General features: G+C 60.5%; 2 protein-coding genes across 2 annotated transcripts; both read right to left on the minus strand.

The window, feature by feature from the left end:
• Nucleotides 1-461: 461 nt before the first annotated feature.
• Nucleotides 462-17,615, minus strand: PEX6 (peroxisomal biogenesis factor 6). Its single transcript, XM_059832942.1, has 17 exons — nucleotides 16,743-17,615; nucleotides 16,503-16,663; nucleotides 15,720-15,803; nucleotides 14,259-14,361; nucleotides 13,928-14,064; nucleotides 13,732-13,843; nucleotides 9,559-9,767; nucleotides 8,776-8,968; nucleotides 8,313-8,389; nucleotides 8,083-8,215; nucleotides 5,454-5,659; nucleotides 5,301-5,362; nucleotides 4,748-4,856; nucleotides 3,417-3,533; nucleotides 2,723-2,800; nucleotides 1,410-1,549; nucleotides 462-1,109 (listed from the first exon to the last, which is right to left on the minus strand). Exons 1-17 carry the CDS (start codon nucleotides 17,613-17,615, stop codon nucleotides 973-975), a joined length of 2,931 nt encoding a protein of 976 aa, XP_059688925.1. The 3' UTR covers nucleotides 462-972.
• Nucleotides 17,616-22,284: 4,669 nt separating this feature from the next.
• On the minus strand, nucleotides 22,285-26,029 carry VSX1 (visual system homeobox 1). The gene is made up of 5 exons (XM_059832968.1): nucleotides 25,672-26,029; nucleotides 25,358-25,418; nucleotides 25,061-25,184; nucleotides 23,206-23,386; nucleotides 22,285-22,550 (listed from the first exon to the last, which is right to left on the minus strand). The coding sequence occupies exons 1-5, from the start codon at nucleotides 26,027-26,029 to the stop codon at nucleotides 22,285-22,287; spliced, it is 990 nt and encodes a 329-aa protein (XP_059688951.1).
• Between the last annotated feature and the right edge of the window lie 635 nt (nucleotides 26,030-26,664).

Here is a 26,664-nt window from a genome sequence, read left to right on the forward strand (position 1 = left end):
CTCAGCACTTCGCACAGACAGAGCAGCTCTGGGCCGCTCCAGCCAAGCGTTGAGCATTTCCAAGGCTGGAGCCCTCCCTCTCCCTGGGACAAGTCTTTCCTAGTATCCAGTGGGAGTTTCCCTTGCTGCCACTTGCCCCCGTTGACTCTCGTCCTGTCACCCACCGCCTCCAGTAAGAACTGGGCTCCCTCTACAGAGGCAGCTCAGCTCCCAGCCGAGCAAACCCCACTCCCTCTCCCTCTCCTCATCCGCCATGGGTTCCAGCTGGCAACCTTTGCCGGACGAGGGTGGCCCCAGCCCTGTTTGGGGGTGTGCTACCCCCATCTCCCTGCAGGACACCAGTTTCTCAACAACACCCAGCACGCCCCAGGGGCTCGCAGGATCCTTCCGGACCCCACAGACGCCATCAGCAAGCAAAGACCTGAGGCCAGGCAGTGAATACCCAGGGCCAAAAACCTGTATTTACTCAGAAAGGCCATGTCGAGCCCAGGCCAGCTGCAGCAGCAGCGCCCCGTGTCCCGCCGCCCTCTGGCCAGCACCCCTCACTGGGGGCTGACGCCCCAACACGCAACTGCCTCCAGCCCCTCTCTTGCTGCCAAACGGGGTGAGGTTTGGGTCTTCCTCCCCCACCAATGCTCTGTCACCCGTGGAGACACTCCTGCGTTGCCCACAACCATGAGACTCGGCTTCCTCCCCGTGGGGAAGTCACCCCGGTATGCTCCCGGCAGCCACGCAGCGCTCCCCGAGATGTGAGGGACCGTTACAGAGCCCCCCACCAGCTTGGCCGAGCAGGGCAGCGCTTCCACCAGGCTTTGGCTCAAGAAATGGCACAGCCACTTTTTCACCCCAGCTCAAAAGAAGGGGGCCCAGGAGACATCAGAGAAGGGCAGAGGGTGCCTGTTTGTGCCCGTTCTCTCACCCCCCTGTAGCACCCCGTCCCCATCACTCCTCCAGTCCCAGCTCTGCTGAGCATTAACAGGCAGCAAACTTCTGCTGGATGAGTCTATACCTGAGCAGCTCCTGCTCAGAGACCGATGGCTGCAGCCTCGCAGCAGCCTGCAGGAAGTCCTCCATGGTCAGGATCAGAGCAGAGCTCTCCGTATCCAGCCCTGCATGACAGAACAGGAAAAGGCTGAGAGCCGAGCGGAGGGACGGCTGGCAAGAGCCAACAGCCCCCTCTCCAGCCACCAGAGACTGGAAGGAAAACCCGTGTCTGTCTCTCTCCTTCTGCCTGGGGCCAAGCACTGGAGGTGAAGACGATCACATCTGCAGAGACTGCCTGCCTGCCGGCAACCCAAAGCCGGCGAGGCTCTTCTCACAAAGCCCAGTTACCGGTAGTGGTAACTCTCCTCTCTGCCCCTGTGCTGGGCCGCCCCAACACGTGGGACAGGTCGGGGCCGGGCTCTTACCTTCCTCGATCCATTCCACCTTGCGTTTGACAGCGCACATCATGGCGTCCGAGCACAGGGCGTAGATATCTGCTCCTGTCAGCTGAGCCGGGCATTTTTCTAGGACGGCGGCGAGATTCACAGAAGGATCCAGTTGAAACCTGCCAAGGGAGAAAACTGCAGGTGTAAAAGCCACAGAAAAAAAACCAGACCAGGAGAGACGGGGCAGGCAGCGTGACTGGGCAGGGGGAACCGGAGGCCCCATGTTCAGCCACTCTGGACTGTACTCCGCACGCTGCAAAAAAATCAAAGGGGTGGGTTGGTTTGTTTTTTTCAACGCAGTCACTTCTCTTTGAAACATCCCCACAGCAAGGTCCTCTCTCCTGCTAAGTAGGATCAAAGGCAACTTTGGGTTCTCACTCAGAGAAATTAAGTGTTCCACATGCCTGGGAACAGCCTACAGCCAGGGCCGGATAAGAACATGTTTAATTACAGGCAGTACAAACCACTGTAACACCAAACCATCCCGACAGAGCCAGGCTGCAGACAGCGAGCCTCCTTCAGCACCAACAGCAGCAGGGCGCTGGAGGGCATGACTGCCAAGCCACATGCCGTGAAAAGATGCTCACAGCCAGCCCACGCTCTCGCCTCTCCTGCTAGCTTATCCTCACAGGCAGCAGCGATCAGAGCTACCCATGACAGAAAGCCCCTGTAGAGGCAGATTCACAGCTGCTCGCCCAGCTGTGGCGGGTGGTACCTCTAGACCTGAGTGGCCGGGCTTGCTTTTCTCCCTCCAGAGAGGCTCTCAGGAGCTCGGAGCAGCTGGGGAAGCAGCCAAGCCCTGTTGCTCGGTGATCCCACACAACCCGTGTTCAGAAACACACACAGAGCACAGGCTGGACACCCTTCAGCATGGCAGAAGGAGAGGCAGTGAGATAAACGGAGCTGCCTCACCTGGGAACAGCAGATGTGCCAGGGGAACCCTTGCAGGAAGCGAGTGGGAGCTTCCCCTGCCACGTTGGTGCGCTGCAGTCCCGTCACCCTGTGAGGATCTGGCTGAGCTCCTCAAGAAGAGCATGTGGGCACGGTGACTGCAGAACTCTACCAACCCCTCCACCTGGACAGCCGGCTGAGCTGCTCCCGTCTTGTCGGAAAACCAGCCCCAGCTCTGCTTCTGGAAGTTGCCCCATCCTCTTCCCCTACCTGCTGGCTGTGGGTGCTCCCCAGGGCTCATTCATGAAGCCAAGCTGGAGCACGCCACGCGCCAACCCCAGGAAGGCCGCGAGCTATCGGAGGGTGGTGGAAGGCTGCTGCGAGAGCACAGGGTCACTCACTTCCTGGTGACGGCGCTCAGCACCTGCAGCTGCGACTCCCGGTCTTCGTTTATGCCCACGTAGACCAGCTTGTCAAACCTGTCAGCGGAGAGAAGGGACAGCCGAGATCAGGCCAAGACAAACCTGCCACTGGTGCTCAGCCCTGCGCACCGGAAACCGAAGGGCGGCCCTGGGGCAGCTCCTTCTGCTGCCAAGTCCGTGGACGATACAAGGCTTGAGGGGGGAGCAGTCGGTGCGCTGGAGGGCAGGGCTGCTCTGCGGAGGGACCGGGGCAGGCTGGAGAAACGGGCAGACAGGAGCCACGGGCAGTCCAACACCAGCGGATACAAAGCCCTGCCCCAGGAGGGGCGAGCCGCAGGCACGAGGACAGGCTGGGGGGCAGCTCTGCAAACAGGCCCTGGGGACCAACGCCTCCCGACAGTTTGGTACCGCGGCAGGTCCCTTATTGCCCTGCTCTGCTGCTGGGGCAACGACCAGAGTGGCGGGGGGTCACAAGCAGTGGTATCCTCTGCTGCTGCTACAGCCATAGGCACTGGCCTCCTCTTGGCTTCCTACCTCACCCGCAAGCCAGGGCTGGGGGGCTTTCGGAAGAGTCTCTGCAGAGGGAACGTGGTGGGGACACAGTCCAGCTCATCACCGCCTGAGGAGCTCCAGGGAACTACGCTGGAGCGGGGCAGGGTAGGATGTGACATACCTGCCCGGCCGGAGCAGAGCCGGGTCCAGGAGGTCAGGCCTGTTCGTAGCTCCAATGACAAACACCTCTCTGGTAGAATGAAGGCCATCAAGCTCAGCCAGGAGCTGCGAGACAACTCTGCGGGGAGCAAGACAGGACGCTCACAACTAGGCCTTGGCGAGTCACCCGCTGTCACCCTCAACCCCCAAACAAAAAGAGGAATGAGCAAGGCCACTGACGGGTCTATGTCGCAGACTTGAGCTCGTATTTCTCTTCTCTGAGGAGCCCTGACACAGCCATCGAGACTCCTCCGAGTGAGGCCAGTGAGCGTGCGGGTTCATTGCAAAGCGAGTGCAAACCCCTGGCACCAAGACAGCCCTTCAGGCCTGTGCTTGACTCTGAACCCTTCCAGGACGGCCACGCGTGCTTATACTTGCCATCAGGCACTGGCAACACAGACCAAATGTAGGCAGGCACGCATGGCTATGGCTCAGGTTCCCCACGCGGATGTGCTGGCTGATCCTAACTCTCCCCGCTACGTGCTACTGCCCGGCAAGTTCAGCTGCAAGAGCACGCTGTCAGTCCATGCCGGGGACAGCCTGGCAGGCCAGGGACGCTGCCAACCAGTCCTCAGGGTGGTAAACGACTAACGTTGCAGATCAAGTTCTGCGGCCACGGGGCTTAAGCTGGTCTGGCAGCACAGTACTTCGGTGCTGCACAGACCTCCTGGAGTATCTCCACCGGGTTCTGGGATCACCGGAGGCGATCGATGCGCACCATACCCAGCCCCTTCCAGAGCTGCTGGTACGTGTGCGTGAAGACGGATGCCGGGGGCACACGGTGTCACCGGAAAACTCTGCAGAACCCCTCGTGGATGGAGAGGGAAGACCGGATGGGGACTGTCAGCTCAGCAGACGAGGTCTGGGGGAAACACCCCTGTTTCTGGGTATCTACAAGCTGTACATACTTCGCTTCTGCCAGAGGCAGCTGAAAGGTTTCCCACCGCAGGGAAAAACAGCAGCTAATAGGAGGAGAGCACGGCATGGGTGTGAAGGATGACCTTGGAGAGGCCAAAGGGAGCAGCTGGCAGCCACGGAAGCAGCTGGAGGAGAGTCTGTCTTAACCAAATGTTTGCACAACAAGCGTGGGCAATCGGGAATCTGCGGCAATGCAAACAGCAGTACTAATGTCCGGAGAGAAGAGACAGGCCATGCAGAGGTGCTGAAGGGAGCAGGGAGGGAAAAAGTAGAGGAAGAGAGTAGGGATGGACTCTGCCTCGCAGGCCGATCCTGCGCATCCCCCCTGCTGAGGCAGGTACGCCGCGCTCCCAAGGAGGCATGATGCGCACTCACCTGTCCATGACGCCCCCTGAATCTCCACTCCGGCCACGACTGGGGGCCAGGGAATCCAGCTCGTCGAAGAAGATAATGCAGGGAGCAGCTGCCCTGGCTCTGGCAAACACTGGGAGGAGACAGCACAACAGGTGAGAAAGACCTGGAGGAGCAGTCAACAGCAACAGGACCTGCTGCGTCACCAGCACAGAAGAGCTGCGGATGGAAACCAGCCACCAGCTACCTCGCCACCACCAACGGCTCCTGCCTGAGGGGCTCAGTGGGAGTGGGGACGGGCAGCACCCAGCACGATGGGACACAGCTCAGCTGCGTCTCTGAGGGACTGCTGTCCCATCAGGAACACCAGGGACAAGAGCGACAGGAGCAGAGAGAGCAGGAGGGGAAGCTGCAGCGAGGCAAGGAACAGACGGGGTGTGGGAGACAGCTGGTTCGTGCCCTTGCTGGCAGCTGTGGGTGGGAGCTGGGAAGAGGGGTTTAAGCACTACCTCCTTCCCTCCAGCACCACAGAAAAGCCCCATCTTCCCACATGCAGGAGCAGGATGCATCTGCTCACCATTACGCACGTTCTCCTCGCTTTGCCCAACGTACATGTTGATGAGCTCTGGCCCTTTCACGCTGTGGGGCAGGAGAAGAGGGAGCCAGTTAGTGCATGCCCATCCCCAGCCAAGAGAAAGTCAGCCCCATTGCGTGGCCCCCCACTTTTCACCTAAGGAACGTCATGGCGCACGTGGTTGCAACAGCTTTTGCCAGCAAGGTCTTCCCTGTCCCTGGAGGCCCGTACAGCAGCAGACCAGAGCGGCACAGACCCAGTGACAGCAGCTCCGGGTGCTCCAGGGGCAACTGGATAGTGTCCAGGATCTCCTTCTTCACCTCCTGGAGCCCACCAACATCCTGCCAGGACACAGAGGGGATCTGCCAAGAGAGGGAGAGTCCCTGTCAGCACTTCTTCCCGAGCCCCGAGCAGGCCTGGGCAGCTCTTGCTCCCGTGGGGTACCAGTCATCATCCCCTTGTGCCGTCAGCTGTGCCTGGCCCTGCACCGCACCGCCCAGACACCTCTGCTGCGGGATCCCCCAGCGTCCACGTTTCAGCCCTCCTGAGCTTTGCAACGGGGAAAACAAACTGCACGTGGCGCCAAGCAAGCCGGGCTCACAGCACGCTGCCTCGTCCCCCATCTTCCGTTGCACCTCGTATCACCTGTCAGCAAAAACACCCCGGGGGAAGTATCTGCCAGGGTTGCCTGCAGCTTTGTGGGGACACAGACCTGCTGCAGACAGCACTCGGGATAGATGAGGGAAGGTAAAAATAAGAGAGAGAAAAAAAAAAACCCCAGACCTAGCAATTACAAGCTACCTGTGTTCAGGGCACCTTGTCCCCAGGGGTGGTGAGACTGTGCAAGGGCTTCACACCAGAGCAACAAAACCTGGGCTACTCGGACCTCTGTCATCTGAAGGAGGATGTGAAAGACAGACATCCTGGAGGACACTGCACAGAAAACTACTTTTGAAAGGGGGGATGCAAGAACAAAGCCCCTGGCTGCTTACAAGAAATAGACAGGGATGGGCTCAACTGCAAACACGCAAGGGATCATTGCGAAGAGAGGACAGACAGCAAACTTGAGAGGGGTGAGCCATGCCACTTTCGTTATTTTTATGCTGAGCAAAACTATCTCAGAGGACGCTGCTGCTCTGCTCACAGCTTCAGAAATAGCAGGAATGCCACAGTTTGCATGACAGATCCTCCTCAGAGTCAGAGCATGCAGAGAAAGCAAAGCCCCAGAACGCTTCCCCCCAGCTGCTGGCTGGGTGGGGAGCAGGTGCCAGCGCAAACGGGGAGTTTAAAAATAGGCTACAGCAAAATTCTTTCCCCCTCAGCCAATTTGGCTCTCCTTCCTTCGCTACTCGAGATGATGTTATCTCACGCTATTTCTCCAGCTGTCCAGCAAGTCCACCGGGAAAATCAGGTCAGACAAGATAAGGATTTCCAGGGAAAAAAAAAAAAAAAAAAATCTTTTAAAGCAAAAGGTCACAGGCCCTCCTTCTTCAGGGCCGATGAACGAAAGAGCTGCCCTCTCCCCTGCGCTCTTGCTTATCCTGCCTCGATAGAAGAAGCTCTACAGACATCAGCAAGGGAGCTGGAAAACTGCAGCAAGGTTGTTTTCAGGGGAGAACATCGTAAGTCTAGGACACGTTGCAGACGCTGCTAGCAACTGGAGGTTTGAAATCAGTTCTCTCTAGGAGGCTCAAGCTGTAACTGCAAACAAATGTGTGACTAACCAGAAAACGCAAGTAGGGAATTGAAAGTTATGTATGTTGAGAGTATCCAGGTCTGCTAATGGGCTTTCTGAACCGCGGCCAATTGCTAAGAAATTGATAAAGGATTGTAAAGTACAAACAAAATGAGCTCCCATTCACACAGCTCGCTGCTGAGCATGCCCTGTGGTTATTATTTGTCTTACAGCAAACTTGGCAAACACACCTCAAAGCGGAGCTCATTCCAGTCTCTAGTAAATTCATGAACTAAGTCCCGGAGTGGGTCCTGGATGATGACACCAGCAAGGTGCCATCCTGCTAGGGCAGGACTGCAACTGGGCGGTTGGGGAAGGCGCCAGAGTAACTGCTCCGAGGCCAGCGTCTCCTGTCCCGTGCTGAGCTCAGTCATTCGCACTTGAGGGCGTGGAGAAGAGGCTTCGATCACTTCGCTTGGCCCTAACACCACGTTACCCAGCAAAAACAGTCACCCCAAATGCTGCTTGCCTGGGTGCTGAGCTGCCAGAGGCAGATCACGCCCCTCCCGAGAAGCTGACGCTGCTGGCTCTCTCTGACACCCCACGTCCCTTTCCCTGAAGAACCCCCAAACTGCCTGGCGATCAGAAAAGCCCGTGCCAGCTCGAGCAGCGCCCAAGGCCGGGGATCAAGTACAAGGCTTCTCACACACGTGGAGAAACTCCCTCGCCAGCTCGTGCCCCAGCCTCTCTGTTCCCACACACCAGCTGGCTGGAGAGGCCTCAGGGAGGCAGCCAGCCTGCGGTTGCCTTTGCCTCTCGACAGGCTGAGCTACACAGCTGGCACCTCCACGGCATGAGCCAACTGAGCGGTCTCCAGTTAGAGCGGCAAGGGCTTCCCCAACCAAATTCAAAGCCAAGAGGGCGAAAAGCGCTAGTGGGGGAAAGCCCACAGTGGGAGTGTTTCCCACCCAAGGCTGGGGAGATCCGTGGAAGGACACAGCAGGAAGCGACCTGCCGGAGCACAGCCCCGTCTGGCGAGGTCTGCAAGAGGCATCTCGAGCCATGCGGCTCTGGAGAACCAAGCCCCCCTCCCCTGCCCCAGCACCCTACCTTCGGGGCTCCCGCTGCCTGCGAATGGGCGTCCTGCAGCTGGTCCAGCGCAACACTAAAATCCTCCTCAAGCACTGGGAAGCCAGCAGTGCAAAAATCTCTCTCCACTTCCTCGCTCAGTCCACCCGGAAAACTGGCGAGGAAAGAGAAAGGAAGGATTCAGGCTCTGCCCCGCTCCTGGCATTATTGGGCTGGCTGCAGCACCCGCCCTGCCCCGTTGCCTGCGCTACCTCAAGGCCTGGATGCGGGTACAAGCAGCCCGGCTGCTGTGGGACAACAAGGCACAGAGATCGCCCAGCACAAAACCCTGTGAAGGCGGAAACAAACAGCATCAAGTTCAGTCCTTGACCACAGCTCCAGCTAGGCCATAAAAGGCGTACGGGGAAAAATTCCTTGCAGAGCTGTTCTTTGAGTTTCTGTGCCCTGGTTCAAGGCTCTAGCTTCCTTTTTCCGCCCCCCTCTCTATTGGCTCTGCCTTCTAGCAGAGCCGAGCATCAGCCAACACCTCTGCAAAAGGTGTGCAGTCCTTAGGCACTACAAATCTGCAGTTAAAGCTGGTGTCTGAGGACCAGGGTTAACCTCTGAAGCTGACCGGGCTGTGGGAATTGCCCCCTTTCTCCACGGCTAGGTTGGGGAGGTTGGCCCAGCACGCCCGGCCTGCCCATCTCCACATGCCGCTGTGGTTTCCCTCACCGCAGTCCTGCGGGCCAGCTTGGATAGGCTCACTTCTTTGCCCAGAGGCAGACTGGCAGTCAGCGTGCTCAGCATCGACCTCCTCTGCTCTTCTGAAGGGGCTTCGATTTTCACCTCATGAAGGAAAGCGGTCTGCACGTCTGTAGGAACATCCTGGGACTTGCAGGTTGTGCCGATCACCAAGACAGGGTGGCTGTGGAGAAAAGGGGGACAGCGCACGGTCTCAGCTCTGCTATCTGCTCTTACATTGCCATCACGTATGCCAAGTCGCTCCCCAATGGCGAGGCTTTCCTCCGAGGACTGCGCACGTACTGGCCAAGGCGTCTTGCAGCTACTCTCCTCCAGCTTGCCCTCGAACTGCTTTGTGAGCTCTGTCTCCAAGCCAAGGCCCTTCAAGTGACATCTGATTTCTTCACTCGATGTCTCCCTCCCTGCACCCTGGTACATGTCATTAGCCTCAAGATTCTCCCAGGGCCCAGCTCCCTGCCGGGGTCCCTGTGACCCCCGGCACGCCTCACAGCGAACACGCCAGGTTTGCTCATCGGAACAACTCAGAAACCAGCTTCTGACAACAAAGCTTCCCGATTCCCTCTGCCGCTGAGCTGGAAGAACAAGGGCCCTCTGAAGTAAACACAGCAAGTCTGGGAAAGACTCCACTGGATTAAAAATACAACAGGGGACGTCAGCAATCAGTCACCTTGATGTAACGGTGACTGCTGCCCTAGGAATGGCAGAGGCAAACAATCACCTCAGATGCTCACAGCAAACGTGCGGGGTCCCTACCTCAGCGCTGGGTCTCTGTCCAGGAGCAGCTGTCTCAGCGTGGCGATGACCCTGGCGTCCTCTCCCAGCCTGTCCCGCTCTCTGCCAAGCACCTCGATGTCTTTCAGCAGGAGCACACACGGATGATACTGCTGGGCCTGGGCGAAGGCCATCTGTACTTTCTCCTCTGTGGCTCCGCTGGTGTCACTGCACAAACTAACGCAATCAACCTGCGAGACAGACCACACAACACACGGTCTGCGGCGGTTGCAACACGGACTGCATGTCCCACCGCCAAGCTGGGGGACCCAGGACAACAGTCGCTTCCACAAAGCTTTCCACGGGCAATTCGCAGCTGAAAGGAGATCTAAGTGGATGTTTCCCAGAGACACGTTCAGGACACATTCAAAACAGACACATTCAGGACTCTCTGGCACGGAAAAAATGGCTGTTTCTTGCTTCTCTGCAGGAGGTGAGGGGGCAGGAAGGTCTTGTCTGAAAAAGGTGAGGCCAAGGGACCGGAGAAGTCAATACAGTGGATGTCACGGCTCAGCCACCTGAGCTGGAAGGGATGGGACAGCCGTGGAAGAGGCCAAGACAGGGAGAACAAGGTGTCTCAGAGGGACAGTGCAAAGAGCGGCGGAGGAGGCTCAGGAAACCGTTCAACCCAGTGCCGCACAGGCTCAAAGTGCAAGAGGAAGGTAGAAGGTAAGGGGGGAGAAAAAAAAAAAGTTAGAGGTGGCTAGAGGCCCAGACACTGTTTACAAAGCAAACAGTTGATGAAGTAACCCGAAAGGGAGAGGTGAGCCTTGAACAGCAGCCTGAACGCTGCTGGAAACAGGCAGTGCTGCCTCCTGGTGCTGCGGGGTCGTGCAGAGAGAGCCAAACCATCTCTGGGATTCCCTCAGCCTCATCCTTGGAAAGGGTAGCTTGGAGCAGGGAGAACACCTCAAGAGCCGACATAAAGGGTAAGGACGGGGACGCAGAGCAGAGGAACTCCTGTGCTCCGTCTGCTATAGAAAAAACAACCAGGAGTCAGGGTTGTGGCAGGCACAGCCAAATGGCAGCAGTATCTGTCTGCAAGTACAGAAGGGCAGAGAGAAAGGACAAAAAAAGGACACCACTGATCGTGAAGTGGTGGAGATTACAGTGTGGAAGAATTCCTGTGTCCTGGTAGGAGAGCAGGCAGAACAGTCAGGAAGGAAAGAGAAGGTAGAATGGTAAGGTAAGCATTGCAGTAAGTGAGAAGAAGAGGGGAGTGTGTAAAAGCTGGGACAGGAGAGCAAGATGGACAGCAAATACCTCTGGCTTCAATAGTAAGAGTGTTAGTCTTTAAAAGCAGCACACAAGGCCAAAACCAGAGCTGTAGCCTTGCACATCACACTAGGACCCGAGGCCACCTGCCAGGACGTGGCAGTGCCACGGTGCTCCCAAACACATCCTATATATGGATCTAAAGGCACCGTGAAGTCTCCGCAATCTTGTACTGGATCCCAAGAGCTACGGCACATCTGCAGAAGAGTGAGAGCTCAGCACCACCAAGGATCATGTCCAGAAGATGAGCTGCACAGCAGCTGGCCAAGGCTGTATCCACCTCCCCCACTGACCCACCCTTACGGCTTTACTTGGATAGAAAAGAACAGTTAAAGAGAGTAACGTCAACTTAACAGGACCCAGCTTCTAAAGAGAAGAAGAAAACCCAAATACCCAAAACGCTTAGCTTGTGTTCTATGAGTCGACTCTAAAAATACCCACAAAAGAGGAGAAAGCCCATGTTTTCCTTCCACAAAATGGAACCTTCCAGCTCTCTTCTTTCCATCTTTCTTCTTCTTCCAGGTCCTTTCAGACTTTCAGAAACTCTCCTAGGAAAGTCACCACGTGACTTCCAATCCCCTCACTTTTGCAAACGTAACTCTACAGATTCAAGAAGATTAAAGCATTTGCAGGATACACCCAGACTGTCCGAGCGAAGAAAAGAGGGGTGCAGAAGGAAAACAGCATTTTTAACAAGTCAGAGAAGACTGCCTTGGTGCCCAGAACCTCCAGTGCTGGACGGAGACAGGGGCTAGACCTCATTTTGGCCGTGAAGCTCACCCAGTACAGCCACAGCTGTAAGAACACAAGAATGGCTGCTTTGGTTCAGACCAAGAGTCCATTTAGCCCGCTGTTTTGTCTCCAAGCATGACCACAAGTGGCTGCTCAAGAAAGGGTAAGAGCAGGGTAAGCACATATAACCCTCTCCCCTCAGTACTCTTCCAGGCACCTACCATTCCACCGAAACGTATTTTGCCAGTCAGGTGTGGCTTTGTAACAGTAGATTTCTCCTCCAAATACTCTTACCCACACAAAGAACCATCTCCTTTAGCTTGCCTGTTCCTACCCACTTCACCTGACAGCCCCAGGCCTCGTGCTGGCGCAGAGAAAAGTAAACGCTTTCCACTCTCTGCTGACCACTCAAGATCTTGTAAACCTCTATCAAACTCTCCTTAAGTTCTTTATTTTTCAAGCTGAAGAGCCTGTTCAGCTGTTCACCACACAGAAACCGGTCTAGACCCTCGATCTTCCCCAGTGTCCTCCTCTCAATTGTTCCAGTTCAGCTTTATGGTTTTGCGATGGGGAGGCCAGAACCGCGCACGATATTCAAGCGGTGGCAAGGCACGGATCTGCACAGCAGCAGCACCACCTACTCTCGCGTTTGTTTCTTAAAATACGATCTGATTTTTGACATGTATGGAGAACAGAACGCAAGTTTTCACGGAGCCATTGACATAAAACCAAATTCTTGATACTGGCGACAGTCGGCTTGAAATCTATCGTTTTCCCTGTAAAACCAACTACAGTGAACTCTACCTGCCATTTCACTACTCGGTCACTTGGTCTCATTAAAGCTCTCCTCTAGTCTAAGGACAGTCTGCCTCCCTTTTCTCTTACCTTTAATAACTTGGTTATCAACAAACCATCACATCACCGTTCATCCCCTTCCCCAGGTCATTTCTGAGCTCCCAGTGCAGACGCCTGCAGAGCTCCGCTGCCGATCGTGAAGACTCACCAACTCCTCCCATCCCGCTCCCCACCTTTAACCAGCACTTTATCCATGCCAGGGGCCCTTGAAGAGTGCCTCTTGTTTTCAGCGACTGCCCTTTCCCTGCTGTTCATCTGTTTTGCCTTCCGTTTGCTTTCCTCAAGCCCATCCCAATACCACCTACGCAGCGGCCTCGTGCTGTGGCGCGGTGTCCCTCACTCACCTCCCCAGCAGACGTGACACTTCCTTATCTTGGCCGATTCTTTCTTTCTAAAGAAACCTCATTTTGATGGTGTTCCCCTGTCAGAAGCCAAGCACTGCTGTGGAAGATGGGGGGGCTTTTTCGCTCTTGGAAGGGGGTGGGGTGGTGAACGTGAAGACAGTTACAGGGCAGCTCTTCTACAGGCTGCGACATTTTGAACCAGATCCGGCACGCATGCCCTTACCAAACCAAGGGCTGCATTTCTTTTCCAGGCTTCCCACCCAGCTAGAAGCGATCTCAGCATCATCTCTGCCTCACTTTCCAACACACCTTTTGCCCAGACTATGCGTGGACGATTGAAAATACCCAATGCCACGGCAACTCCTGCCCTCATCACCGCTCCGATTTCTCTCAGTATATTTTAGTTACTGCTACCCTCTGGGGTTTAGCATCAACTCAACGCCCTGTCAAATGACAGGAAGACAGTCTGCTGAAATACAACCGGGTATTGCGGTATCTGTAAAGTACATCAGACGGACAGCAATAACAGCAAGAGTCAGTAGAGAAAGGTACAAACGCACCCCCTGGGCCAAGAGATCTCTAAATTACCGATTCTGGAGCACTGGAGGGTACACGCCAGAGGAACATCTCATCACGCTTACGCTCTCTTCCCGAGCATCTGTTACTGACCAGTCTCAGACACGGGCCAGGGGGCTAGACAGACCTTTAGGCTGATGCAAATGGTTGCTCTGAGGTTCCGCCCGCCAGCGGTCATGATCCGTGCCAGAGCGAGCTGCTAAGCTCAGCGTACGCGCGACTCCTTTTGTCTGCAAGCGTGCACGGGAGCAGCTTCTGGGTAGGCTCGTGTCACGGTTGCAGCAGGGGTGTTGGTACGGCTAACGTAAAGAACTTTTCCGTAATCCTTTGTACGTTGCAAAACCACCCATCAACCGACCGCAGGAGGAATTACCTTGAAGAGGTGGAGGTTGAGGCAGCTACACACTGCCCTGACAGCCGTCAGTTTCCCACTGCCGCTTGGCCCCGAGAGGAGAACGCTGCTGGCCCCGCTCAGTGCGCGTGCCCTGAAACACAGAGGCAGTTCCCTCGGTGACCGGGGAGCAGGGTCCCAGCTCTCCTGGGGCTTGCTAGAAGGAATTCTAACTCACCGGCTGTTCAGGTGGGGCCGAAGAGCGTCACAGAGCTGCTTCACCACATCAGAAAGTCCAGCAGGAGACAAACTGCTCCAGAACTCGTGGCTGTTATAGGCTGGGGCAGACGGGACAGCGCTGTTTGTTGAACCCACCTGTGAGGAAGGGAAAATAGCACTCTGTGGAACACCGCCTGGGAAAAGACAGGTACCAAGTGACAAAGTCTGTCGTGAAACGCCGTTTTTCAATGGCAGGAGACACAAGCCTCCACAGGCACCTTCGTCACCCACAGTGCAACCTCAGCCTCAGACCCCCTGCGCACCCTCCCTGCTCTCCACTGACATCTTACCAGATAGAGAGAGGTGTTCTGGGTGTCCACCAGGTAACCCTCAGACTGCTCGCCTTCCACCGTGCCCAAAATCTTCCTCACTTTGAAGTAAAGCTCTGGCCACCTAAGGGAAAAAACCAAGCAGTCTGAACTGTGGAGTCGAGATCTTGAAGGGAGGAACAAAACAGCTCTCAACAAGACAGCTGAAAGGCACGGGTAAGCAGAGATACTCCCGCCCTCTCCCAGGGCCCACACGGATCCTTTACGGACCCCGCTGTGCTGTCTGGCCAGACAGACCAACAGGACTGTCAACGGTTACCGCTTCTGCTGGTGGCTTCAGTCCACAAGTACGGCCGTACTGACCTTGCTTCATCTATCCAAGAGCTCAAGACACTCTCTCTTCTGCCATCGCTTCCTTCACTACAACTCCGCAGAGATTCACCTGCAGCGTATAAAACCCTACAGCGCAGGCCTCTGGGCTGCGGACTAGGACTCGCCCCAATACCACGAGAGCCCTACAAGCATCCTGCCCTGGACACCTCGCAGGAAAAACCCTTCTTCCTACGTTAATATCCCACTGGACAGATTAAGGGATCCGCAGGGGTTTCCTCCAGGATTTTCTCCACCCGCTGAATGACTGTACCACTTGCACAGCAACACAGTTCCAAGCTCTTCAGGTCCCGTGAACTCTGTCTTCTCTGGCTTGCCACAGGGCTAATATATAAATCCACAAACGGAAGGCTTGTGCCTCCTGTGGCCCTGCTTCCCTCCGAGAAAGAGCCTAGAAAATACTCATCGTAGTAGTGCTATAAAACTATTAAATTTTAAAATACACAGCGGAGGTGAGCAGCGTTACAACACGTCGCTGGTACACCCCGCGTGAACGATTCAAGGCAATTCTTCGCACGGCACGCCTCGGTTACCCGCGGCAGTTCCCTCAGTAACACAGCTGAAGCGTTTGTATCAACAGCAGCCAAATCCTGCTGCAAGCACCCCTACTCTGATACAAAGGTGACTTTCTCTCGTTTAGCACAGAACCGTTTCGAAGCCCTGTGAGCAAAACCAAGGAAGAGAGAATTTGCGGCCAAACAGAAGTTTATTCTAACGTGAACTGCAAGGGCTTATATTCGCACTTTGTCACACCTTGACAAGCCCAACTTCCACTTCGCTTTCTTTATGAGGCACTGGCTGTCCTCAGGCCACCCCCTCCTCCTCTTCAGTCTGTTTTTCCCCTTCAGTTTCTCTCTTTTTCCTTTCTTCCCTCTACGCCTACCTGAGGGAGGCCTCCCTCTTAGCTGCAGCCCTCCATAAGCCTACGAAAACATTTCCCTCTTCCCCCTAAGATGAGGGGCGGATAGACTCTAAACTCCAGGGACAGGTCAGAATGGAATAAACTGGCTTGTTCCAAGAGGGTCAGTAGTGGCAAAGTATCTTTCCTCTTGCGGTACCCACGTGGTAGAGCCACAGTTTGTTGCCACCCACCTTAGGAATTTGTCTGCGTTTACTTCTAAAAACTCGGCACATCCAAATGTTGGAACACACAGGATGTCTCCCTCCTGGACAAGCCTACAAAAGAAAAAACAACAGGGAGTTTCACCAGTGAGAGAGAGTAAATCCCTCTGGTCGTGTGTCCCCCCCGCCCCGTACCGCAGGCGTTTTTACAGAAAAGAATGTAGCTACTCATACCGACTCCCTCCTTCCCTGTAAAGAAAACTACGAATAGCCACTTAAAGCTTGAGCGTGCACTGGATGCGAGCAGGCACATCCAGACCACTAAGAGGAACCTTCTGGGAATGGTGTAGAAGATGAATGCCATTAAAGAGCGTCTCTTCCAGACAAGAGAGCCTCCTTATCCCTGGAACCGCCGAGTACAATTCCAACAGAAAGCCTCGACAGCCGAACGGAAGGCGCTCGGGGCAGATGTTGTGAGAGAAGATGGCAACGCATCCGGTTTCCCCATTACTCAACTTCGTTCAGAGCTGAAACCGGGGTTACGGACGCGCCCCAGAACGGCGGCCTGCGGGCAGCGCTTGGGAGCGTCGGATGGCGGATCACGAGGAGGGAGGCCGGAAGACGGCTTGCGCGGGACGGGGCAAGAGGCGCTGGGTGCGAGCCAAGCGCGCCCGCGAGGCGAGGCCGCTGCGAGCGGCCCTTCCAGAACCGCTCGGCACCCGCGCCAAGGCGCAGACGGCGGCCGTCGCGAGAGCGTACCGCGTCCGGGCGCCACAGCCGCTACGCCCCGCCGAGGGACGCGCGCCTCCTCACCGGGGCCTTTCGAAGTGCTGCCGGAGGACGCCCTCGTAGCCTCCCCGGGCGCTGTAGGCCGGCGAGCGGACCACCTCCAGCTGCAGCTCCCCGGCGGAGGGGGGCACGGACAGCACGGACCGGCTGCCCCCCGCCTCGGCGGCGCCGCCTCCGTCGTACCTCTGCAGGGGGAACGGGGGCTCCGTGAGGCCGGCGGCTCCGTGAGAGCGGCCCCCCCGGCGGCGCCGGGCCCCGGCTCACCCGCAGGCGGAGGTGCGCGGCGGCGGCGGGGTCGCAGCCCAGGTTGAAGGCCAGGGCGGGGGCCAGCAGGGCGGCGGGCGGGGCGCGGCGGGCGGCCCGCGGGTACTCCCAGGGCGGCGGCCGCGCCAGCAGCGCCGCCAGGTGCTGGCGGTCCGCCCCCTCGGCGCCCACGCGCACCCACTCCCCCTGGAAGAGGCCCAGCGCCAGCAGCCCGCGCCGGCTCACCCACACCTCCGCCCCGCCGCCCGCCCCGCCGCCAGGGGCCGCCCGCAGCCGCGGCCCCGCCGCCCCCCCGCGCCCGGCGGCGAAGCGGGAGACGAGGGGCGGGCCGGCGGGGCGCCGGCAGGGGGCGCCGGCGGGCTCGCGCGGCGGCGGCGGCGGCGGCGGCGGGGCGGGGGGGGCGAGGGCGGTGCGCGTGCCGCTGCCCAGCAGCCCCTGGAGCGCGGGCCGCGCCTCCAGCACCAGCGGGCCCGGCCCCGGGCCCGGCCCCGGCAGCGCCTCGCCCCGCCGCACCAGCACCGCGCCGGCCGCCGGCCGCCCCGCCGCGCCCAGCAGCACCCAGGCCAGCGCCGGCGGGCGGCGCACCGGCCAGACGGCCACCCGCCGGCCGGCCGCCAGCCCCAGCCGCCGCAGCAGGGCCCCGCGCAGCCACAGCTCCGCGCCGCGCCGGCCGCCCGCCTCCAGCGCCACGGCGCTCAGCAGCACGGCCTGCGCCCCGCCGCGCCCCGCCGGCCGCACCGCCAGCACCAGCGCGCCGCCGCCGCCGCGCCCGCGCAGCGCCGCGCACAGCGGCGGCGGCGCCAGCAGCAGCGCGGTGGCCGGCGCCAGCTCCGCCGGCGGGGCGTCCAGCGGCCGCAGCACCGCCACCGCCATGGAGCCGCGGGCGCGGCGGCGCCGCCTCCCTCAGCCGCCGCCTCAGCCGCCGCCGGGCCGCGCGGCTGCGGGGGGCGCGGCGCGCAGGCGCGGGGCGGGGCCGCCGCGCGCGCCGCCGGGGCCGCCAGGCGGCGGGGCGGAGCGGCCGCTCTCCCTCAGCGGCGCCGCGGCGCGGCCCCGCTTCGGGGAACGGCGGCGACGGCGGGCGGCCGCGCCGCGCCTCCGCGAGGCCTCGCTCGCCGGCCCAGCCGCCGCCGCGGGAAATTATAAACCTCGGGCCTCCTCGGGCTGCCGCGGGCCCGCAACCAGAGGCCGCGGAAAGCGGGGCAGCGGGGCCGAGGAGGCGGGTGAGGCCTTTGCCGCCCTGCCCGCCCTCAGCCTCGCGCCGGCAGAACTCAAGCTGCGCCAGCGGAGGCTCAGGCTGGATATCAGGAAAAAGTTCTTTCCTGAGAGCGTGGTGAAGCGCTGGAAGAGGCTGCCCAGGGGGGTGGTGGAGTCCCCCTTCCTGGAGGTGTTCAGGGAGCGTGTGGACGTGGCACTGCGGGACGTGGCTCGATGGGCACGGTGCGGTGTGGTGTGGGTGGGTTGGTTTTTGGTGTGTTGTGGTTTGGTTTTTTCTGTTTAAGCTTGGACTTGATGATCTTACAGGTCTTTTCCAACCGTAGTGATTCTGTGGGATTCGGAGGGGACCGGCGTGCCCCCAGAGTGGGACAGGTTGCCCTCGCCAGCACCGGCCTGCGGGCTGAATACGTGCGCTCGGTTCGTGGGAAGGTGCTTGTACTGGTGTTGGTGCCGACCTGACCTCGGAAAGGAGCGGTCTGGAGGAAGTCGGAGCCTCTGACGGGTGCCAGAACCCGGCTCGCTCTGGGGAAGGGGCTGCGCGTTGTACCGAGGGCCTGTTGGTGAGCCAAGGAGCGAGTGACCGAAGACAAAACCCTGTAGGATTCTTTTCATTCCGCATCCAGACACTGCTGCCTGTCGCCCCACAGGCACGCAGGGCTCGGTTGGACTGAGGGGAAGGAGCGCGGCTGCTGGTTACCTCTAGGACTCCAGCCAGCCTTCCCCGATCCCGGCCTGCTCGCTGCATCCCGCCGCCCAGCTCCACGCGAGGGAGCACTCGCAAAACGTTCGCACTTGCTTCCTAACCTCCCAGTCTGTAAATCCAGGCAGCGGCTTGGGAGGATCGGCCCAGACAAAACGCCAGTCAGAAATGAATATGACTGAGCCGTACAGAAATGGCACCGTGGAGATGCCTCCGCAAACGCAGCCCTGCAGCCTTCTCTGTCCCGGCCTGCCCTGGGCCCACCGCCTCCTTGCAACCCCCAGACGTGCGTGCCTGATAGTCAGCCTCCAATCCCATAAAAGCCGAGAGGTGGCAAAATGATCTGGGTTTATTCCCGTTTCCCTTTCTTTGTCCCTTTTTTCCATGATTGGTTTAGCAGATCGCTTAAGTCCCCGGCTAGTGCCATACACATGGCGCTGTGAAAAGATCTGGACGTGCCAGGGCAGGTGGCGGCCTGGACAAAGCGAGGCTGCGGCAGCGCTGGCTGCTGAACAGTGGCTCTGACGTTACTGACTCCTCTTGCCCGAGCCACGCCGAAGGGATCCGAGCAAACCCAACCTTCTTCGTGTCTGAGGGACCCCCAGGGCCCCTCACAGAGGGAAGCTCGTGCCAGCCAGGCCCTGGTGCGGTCACCAAGGTGGCTGCTGGGTCTCGCGTGGGCAGCCCCGCTGCAGCAGTGGAGATGCGCACAAGCGGCAGCCGTTGCCATAAGTCAGGGTTTCTTCTGTCGCGCTGTCGTGACCAGCCCTGGCCTGAACCGGCACCGGCAGGAGCCGTGGCTGGGTCTGGCTACCGCTAACCTCAGGATGGATCAAACCTGAAGCAACAACAAGAAGAATCTGCTTCCCTGCCCCTACTGCCGCTACAAGCACAGCGAGCATTTCCCTGCCAGGGTTAGCACAGGCGGCTGAGAGGCGAGTGAGTGTCCCTGCTCCGAGGATCGCCACGCAGGGCCCTGCCACCAGCTCCTGGTGGCAATCAGGAGTTGAGCCTTGGGCAGTCGCTGTCATCCACCAGCACCTCCCTTCGCTTGGCCTCCCCTGGGCTCTCGCCCTGTGAGCAGAGCAGCAAGGGTACGTCTGAGCCCCAGCGTGCCTGGCTGCACCCTGCGGTTACTTCCCGGCACACGAAAAGTGCCTCGGGCCAGCAGCCCTCCCCGTGACTCCCCCTTCACAGCGTGAGGTGAGAGCTGGGAGCCCACCGAGCCCTGCCAGGAGAGTTGTCTGCACCCTGTGCGGGGCTGGAGCTGCGGTGTTTCCCCCCGTAGCAGTTGTGGCGGTGACGTGCTTGCTCTCGCAGCGCTGCACCCAGCACAAGGCGAGGAGCCAGGCCATCTGCACAGGGGCAGGGCAAAAAAAAGGGATTGCAGGCATCCAGTGCCAGCACGGCACGGCCCAAATAAAAGGTTTGCAGATGCTTCTCAGGCAGGATTAGGCCTCCAATGTGCTAAGTCTCGGCTCTCGGCAAGCCTAATTGCTGCTGCAGTAAGCCCTGGCTGGTCCTGCCCTGAACCGTACTCCCCACGGCCCCCCCGTCCAACATTTTTTTTTGCTGCAAAGCTTGTATTTGCCATGCACATGTTTCCCCCCCCCCCCGCCCAGGGGGGCCTGGCCGAGCAGAGGAGGGGAAAGGCAGGAAATCTGCAGATGCCGCTTTTACCGCTCTGCTCTTCCCAGCCAGCGTCCCACCGCTCTCCCCCCGCCCAGCACAGCCTTTGGCTGCCTGTGTGCGAGGAGCCAGGCCCAGCAGCAGAGGCAGGGACAGGTGACAGCATCGTTACGTGGCCGCACACCCCCTCGAGTTGTATTAGGAAACTTTCCAAATTGGAAGCACTCCGATTTTAGTAAAACCTTTTTGATAATTTTCCATTACGTTTCGGCCACCGGATGAAACTGGAGGTGTTCCAGGAGAGCTGTCGCGGCACGTGCACGGGCCGGTTCAGCCCAGCCATGAGATGAGGACCTGTTGCAGGCGGGAGTTGGGCGGTGGGATGGCCATGGCTCCCTCGTGCCTCGCTGGGGGTGCTTGTGCGGTTGGGAGCAGGTGGCTGCTCTGTCTGCCGCCCCGGAAGGCGGAGGTGCCCCCCGCGGTACCTGCCACCACGCGGTCACCTAGCCCGGGTGAGCAGCTGCTCCTTCTATTTAACCACAAGAGACGTGGGGACACGGGGGCCCAACTCCGCACCCCCCAAAGCAGCAGGAGGGGGAAGAGCACCGCACAGAGACTCGAGAGGCAGAGCGCCTTTCCTGCCGTCAGGGCAGGAGGCGTTTTGGTGAAGAACCTCACACTTGAGCTGTATCGAGAAGGATTTTCAACAACCCTTGGGAGAACGGAGCAACCTTCTCCCCGTGACTTCCCTCAGGAACTGGCTGAGTGCTCCGTCTCGGACCATCTCCTAACCCATCAGCCACGGTTTGGCTCTTTGACTGGCACAAATCACTCACCTTCTGGCACACGGAGGCCACCGGACGAGACCTGGGGAGTTCTGGGGAGACACGCGAGGGCTTTGCTTTGTCCCCCTGGAACAACTACGCTGCCTCAGCAGAGCTCTCCAGCCCAGTAGGCACGAGCCTGCGGAGGATCTGCTCAAAGCTAGCAACCGGCACGAGATGTGCCAAGGGAAGGTACAAATTGCAATGCAGAGCATGAAAACAAAAGATACATCACGGTTTTATTTATGGATGGATAATAAATAAATGGTGGACAAAACAGGAAGAGCCACATTCAGAAATCCAGATCACTAAAGTGCTTTTAGACTTAAATATAGGACGACCAAGAAACAGCTCCGACATTAACACTTTTTACAGACAATTACAAAATATCTTCTTACGTCAATTCACAAAATTGTTTCATTGCTCCGGGGTACTATGGCTTGGTTTTCAAAAAGGTCAGTTCTATTATGCATAGCATGGCAGGTAACATTCAAGAGTGTACAAAATCATTGCATAAACAAAAATGTCCTTACCCCCTTCTCCCAAATATGAGTTAAGGAAGCTACACAGTGTAAACCCAGTGGTAAGGCTGCATTGGCAGGCCAGATCCTCAGGAGGTATAAACCGCCGCGTCTGTCAGGTTACACCAGCTTGAGGATGAACCCTACCGTGCTTAAAAACCCTGCTGCTCCTCGAGGTGGAAGAACTGTGTGTTCAAAGCGGAGGGACTTGCCACGCGGGCGCTGTGCAGGGGTGGAAGTGCTCGGAGGAGGCGTCCGTGAACTCCTTCGCACCCGCGTGTTGGAGAAGGGAGCGACTCCCGTTGCGTCGTTGCTCTTTGTGCTCCTGGCTGGCCGGGGAAGCCTTCGCAGCCCGGAGGGGAAGGGTGGCTCCTCCCCAGCAACCGTCCACGCTGACCACAACGCGGTCTCGTTTTCGCACTGCTCTTGGCCCGCCTGGGACACCTCTCCCGCACTCCACCCGGGCACTGCTGAGAAGTGAACAGCTCGAAAGTGAGGGGACGAGGGGCTGTGTGTGCCCAGTTTTAAAATGCCCTGAATTCAGATAAAAGTTCAATTATTTAAGAAAAAATATATATATATCAATAAATCAATAAATATTATTATCTCGCCAGGAAGCCGTGAGGCCTGGCCTCCCCCGGGGCAGCCCAAGCTCAGTGGTCCCTGTCCTTCTGCTCCGTGGGGGGGTCCCCGTTGATGCACTGCCTCAGTACGCCCCTCTTCTCGTGCTTGGCTGTCCTGGAGAGGTCGATGGCTCTGTCCTCCGAATCTTTTGCAGGGCCGAGCTTGTCGGAGCCCCTCTGGGAACTGGCCTGCTTCCCTTTGAGCTCCTCCTCCTCCTGCTCCGCTCGCCAGCCATCTGCCAGCTTCTCTTGGCTCTCCGCCTTCCTGCTCACCTCCATGGACTTTTTGTGCATGCCTTGCAGAGGGGAGAGAGCAAAGCCAAGGGTGCCGGTTGCTTATTTCTGCCCGGGACCGCTCAGCATCACCTCCTGCTGCTTCCTTCAGCTCTCGCTTGCACCCTGAGGAAAACCCACGCTAGCGACCAGCCTTTCCCCACCCGGACGGAGCCCTGCCACCCGCTCTCCGCAGCCCCAGAGGGTGGCTTGCGGCAGAATTGGTCCATACCTCCCCTGCAGCGGGGAAGACTTAGAGGGAGAGGGGTGCTGTGACGGCCCATCCCAGCCTGGATTTCCAGGGCCGCCGCAGCGTAGGACCGTCTATGAGCAGAGGGTAGCTCTGAGGTAGCATTACCTTCAGTTTGGGAGGGAGGGTGATGACTTCCTAGGCGCCCTGCAACTCCCACACTGGCTGCTAGCGCTAGAAAGCTACGGCTAACCGCCCGCAGGCACCTGTCCGACACGGCGGCGCTAAAAGGTGTTTTTTCCCTTTCCCAGCCGTTCTTTGCAAGGAGGGAGTGGAAAAGCCAGGGCGCTTGGCAGCCTGCGTACAGCTCACGGCCGAGGCCCCCTTCTTTTCCGGGAAAAGGCGAGGACGGCCGTACGAAAGAGGAAGGGCTGTTCGCTCCGCAGCTGTCCCCCTCCCGACCCCCCCAGCCCCGAGCTCCCGCTTACCCAGCAGCCACGGGGCGCAGGATCCCACCAGCCCGCTCTTGGCAGAGTTGATGATGGACTCCGGCAGAGGGATGGAGTGCCTCACCATGGCCCCGTAGAGGCCGTACTCGGCCATCACGCTGCTCCGGCCCCAGCACTTCTCCCGCTTCCGCCACTTGGCTCTTCGGTTCTGAAACCAAACCTTCAGGGGTAACAGCCAGGAGAGCACAGAGGGGTGGGATTGGGGAGGAGACGGCCCCCGCGGCCGGGCGACCAGGGCCCGTCGGGCACGGGGGAAACGTGCGTTCAGGGCAAAGGGGCGGCCGTAGGGGTGCGTGGAGGGGTTTGGGTGTGCAAACGCAGGCGGCAGCGGGAGGGCGGCCGGGGCGGTGCGTGGGGAGGGGGTTGAGGGAGGGCACACACGTGGGTGTCAGTGAGAGAGGGGAGGAAGGGGGGGAGAGGGAGCACAGGTTACACGAGGCTGATCGTGACGCAGGAGGGTGAAGCCAGCCAAAGCCACCCTACCCTCCGCCTGCCCGCAGGGCCCCGCTGCTGCCTCCGCGCGGAGCACCAACGTCTCCAGAAAAAGGGGTCCGTAATGCAGCGACCGATGGTGGCAGAGGGTGCTCAGGTCCCTCTCCCCGCCCCGTTCCTGCGTTCGAAGGCTCAAGGGGTATAGGTACGACCCGGCCGCTGCCCAGACCACCACCCCGTTCTTAAGCCAATGAGCTGCTCCACAGTGGGGCAGGATCAGACCCTGAAATACCACGTGTCCCCCCAAGGGGCAAGCTAGCGGGACACAGCTTGGCCCAGCAGCTCCTGAATCGCTCTCAGCTCCTGCCTGAGCTGGGTCTCCGGAGGACAGAGCCGAGCTGCCGGGGACGAGCAGCTGTCGGGGGCCAGCTCCGTCCCCCGCTTCCGCATTTCCATTTGGAGCCTGTTCAGTGCTGGAGGGGGTGGAAGCTGAGCCGCTCCCCCCCACCACAAGCACTCTGCAGCATTTCAGTGCCACCGCCTTCGCTCCCACCGCCTGCAGCATTTCAGTGCCACTGCGTTCCCACCACCACCTTCGCTCCCACCACCTGCAGCATTTCAGTGCCACCACATTCCCACCACGTTCCCACCACCACCTTCGCTCCCACCACCTGCAGCATTTCAGTGCCACCGCCTTCGCTCCCACCACGTTCCCACCACCACCTTCGCTCCCACCACCTGCAGCATTTCAGTGCCACCACGTTCCCACCACGTTCCCACCACCGCCTTCGCTCCCACCACCTGCAGCATTTCAGTGCCACCACGTTCCCACCACGTTCCCACCACCGCCTTCGCTCCCACCACCTGCAGCATTTCAGTGCCACCACGTTCCCACCACGTTCCCACCACCACCTTCGCTCCCACCACCTGCAGCATTTCAGTGCCACCACGTTCCCACCACCACCTTCGCTCCCACCACCTGCAGCATTTCAGTGCCACCACGTTCCCACCACGTTCCCACCACCATCTTCGCTCCCACCACCTGCAGCATTTCAGTGCCACCATGTTCCCACCACGTTCCCACCACCACCTTCGCTCCCACCACCTGCAGCATTTCAGTGCCACCACGTTCCCACCACGTTCCCACCACCGCCTTCGCTCCCACCACCTGCAGCATTTCAGTGCCACCACGTTCCCACCACCACCTTCGCTCCCACCACCTGCAGCATTTCAGTGCCACCACATTCCCACCACCACCTTCGCTCCCACCACCTGCAGCATTTCAGTGCCACCACGTTCCCACCACGTTCCCACCACCACCTGCGCTCGCTGGCCGTGGAGCGGAAGAGACACCGGGCAGCCCGCAGACTCCGCGGGGAGAGAAGACGGACGCACCGCTTACCTGTATCCTGTCCTCCGGCAGCTCCGTCTTCACGGCCAGCATCTCCCGGGCGTAGACGTCGGGGTAGTGGGCTTCGGTGAAAGCCTTCTCCAGCTCCTCCAGCTGGTGGGCTGTGAAGACCGTCCTGCCGAGGGGAGGGAGCGTCCGGGAGCGCGGCCACAGCCCCGCGGCGAGCAGCCGGGCCGGCTCCCGCTCCCCGCTGAGCTGCTCCGCCCGCAGTCCCCTCGCCTCCCCGCCCTGCTCCGCGGGGACCGCCGCCCCCCGCCCCGGGGGCAGCGGAGCGGGGCCGGGCTCTACCTGTGCCGGCGCTTCTTCCTCTGGGGCGGGGCGGCGGCGTCCCCGGAGAGGCCGTCCTCGTCTGGCCGCAGCGTGCGGGGGGGAAGAGTCACGATCCCGCGGCTGCCGCCGCGCCCGGGACCCGCGGGTGCGCGTCCCCCCCCCCGGCAGCCCCACTGCCGCTGCCCCGACGGGGCGCGCGGGGCCCGATCCCGGACCGCCGCCCTGTGCGCCCGGGGCCGCGGGTGCGGGGCAGCGGCTCCGCCCGGGGGCCCCGGTGCGCGGGCGAGCGGTGTGTCCCCCCCCCCCGCCCCCCGGCCCCCGGCCCCCCTCACCGGAGAGGCTCTCCCTGTGGCGGCGGGCGGCGGGCGGCGGCGGCCCGGGGGGCGGGCGGGGGCCGCGGGCGGGCAGCAGCGGCAGCGGGGCGGGCAGCAGGCACGGGGCGCCCGCCCCCCCCAGGCCGCACAGCAGCCCCAGCGCCCCCCCGCCCTCGTAGCCCCCGGCGGCGGCGGGGGGCGGCCGCAGCTCGGCCTCCAGCCCCAGCAGGTCGGTGATGGCGAAGCCCTTGGCCCGCAGCCCCGCGCCGCCCGGCCGCGCCGCCGCCCCGGGCGCCACCGGCACCGCCACCGCCACCGCCACCGGCACCGGCCCCGCCGCCGCGCGTCCCCCCGACGGCTCCGCCCGGCCCGGCATCGCCGCCGCCGCCCGGCCCGGCCCGGCCCGCAGCGGGCACCGCCGCCCGCCGCCCTTTTTATCGCCCCGCCGCCGGCCCCGGCTCCAATCACACCCGGCGGGGGGGGGGGGGGGGGGGGGGGGCGCTCCCCGTCCCCGGATTACCGGCCCCCGGCCCCGCGCCCCTCCCCCGGCCCCCGCCCCCCTCCGCTCCCCTCGGGCCCCGCGCCGCGGACCTCCCCGTCCCCCCGCCGGGTCCCCTGCGCTCCCCCGGCCCCCCCGGGCCCCCTCGGCCCCGCCCCTGGCCCCGCCCCCCAGCTCCCCCGTAGCCCCCCCTCCCGCCCCCCGGGCTCCCCCCCCGGGTCTTCTCCCAGGAACACCCCCCCCCCGCTATGTCCCCCTGTCCCTCCCCCGTGTCCCCCCTCCCAGGGCCCCGCAGTGCCCTCCCGGGGTCCTCTCCCGGGGTCCCCTCCCCGGGTCCCCGCCCCGGTACCCCCATCCCACCCCGTCGCCCTTCCGCCCCACATTCCCGACGGGGCATCCCACCCCCACCGCTCTGTCCCTCCGCTCAGCCCCCCGGGGACAGGGGCGGCCGGGGGCTGCGGGGCCGGACCCTCCCTGACCCCCCTGTCCTGGCCTCCCCGCTCCCTTTTCCT

The sequence above is a fragment of the Gavia stellata genome, chromosome 37 (genome assembly GCF_030936135.1).
Source record: "Gavia stellata isolate bGavSte3 chromosome 37, bGavSte3.hap2, whole genome shotgun sequence".
NCBI classification, from domain to species: Eukaryota; Metazoa; Chordata; class Aves; order Gaviiformes; family Gaviidae; genus Gavia; species Gavia stellata.

Excerpts from the sequence above, each read along its gene's own strand:
- PEX6 (XM_059832942.1), bottom strand. The coding sequence starts at position 17,615 with ATGGCGGTGGCGGTGCTGCGGCCGCTGGACGCCCCGCCGGCGGAGCTG. Across the intron at positions 15,804-16,502 it reads CAGCACTTCGAAAGGCCCCG|GCTTGTCCAGGAGGGAGACA; the intron begins GTGAGGAGGCGC and ends TTTCTTTTGTAG. Across the intron at positions 14,065-14,258 it reads AGAACACCTCTCTCTATCTG|GTGGGTTCAACAAACAGCGC; the intron begins GTAAGATGTCAG and ends CCTTCCTCACAG.
- VSX1 (XM_059832968.1), bottom strand. The coding sequence starts at position 26,029 with ATGCCGGGCCGGGCGGAGCCGTCGGGGGGACGCGCGGCGGCGGGGCCG. Across the intron at positions 25,419-25,671 it reads CCACAGGGAGAGCCTCTCCG|ACGAGGACGGCCTCTCCGGG; the intron begins GTGAGGGGGGCC and ends CGCTGCGGCCAG. Across the intron at positions 25,185-25,357 it reads AGGAAGAAGCGCCGGCACAG|GACGGTCTTCACAGCCCACC; the intron begins GTAGAGCCCGGC and ends TCCCCTCGGCAG.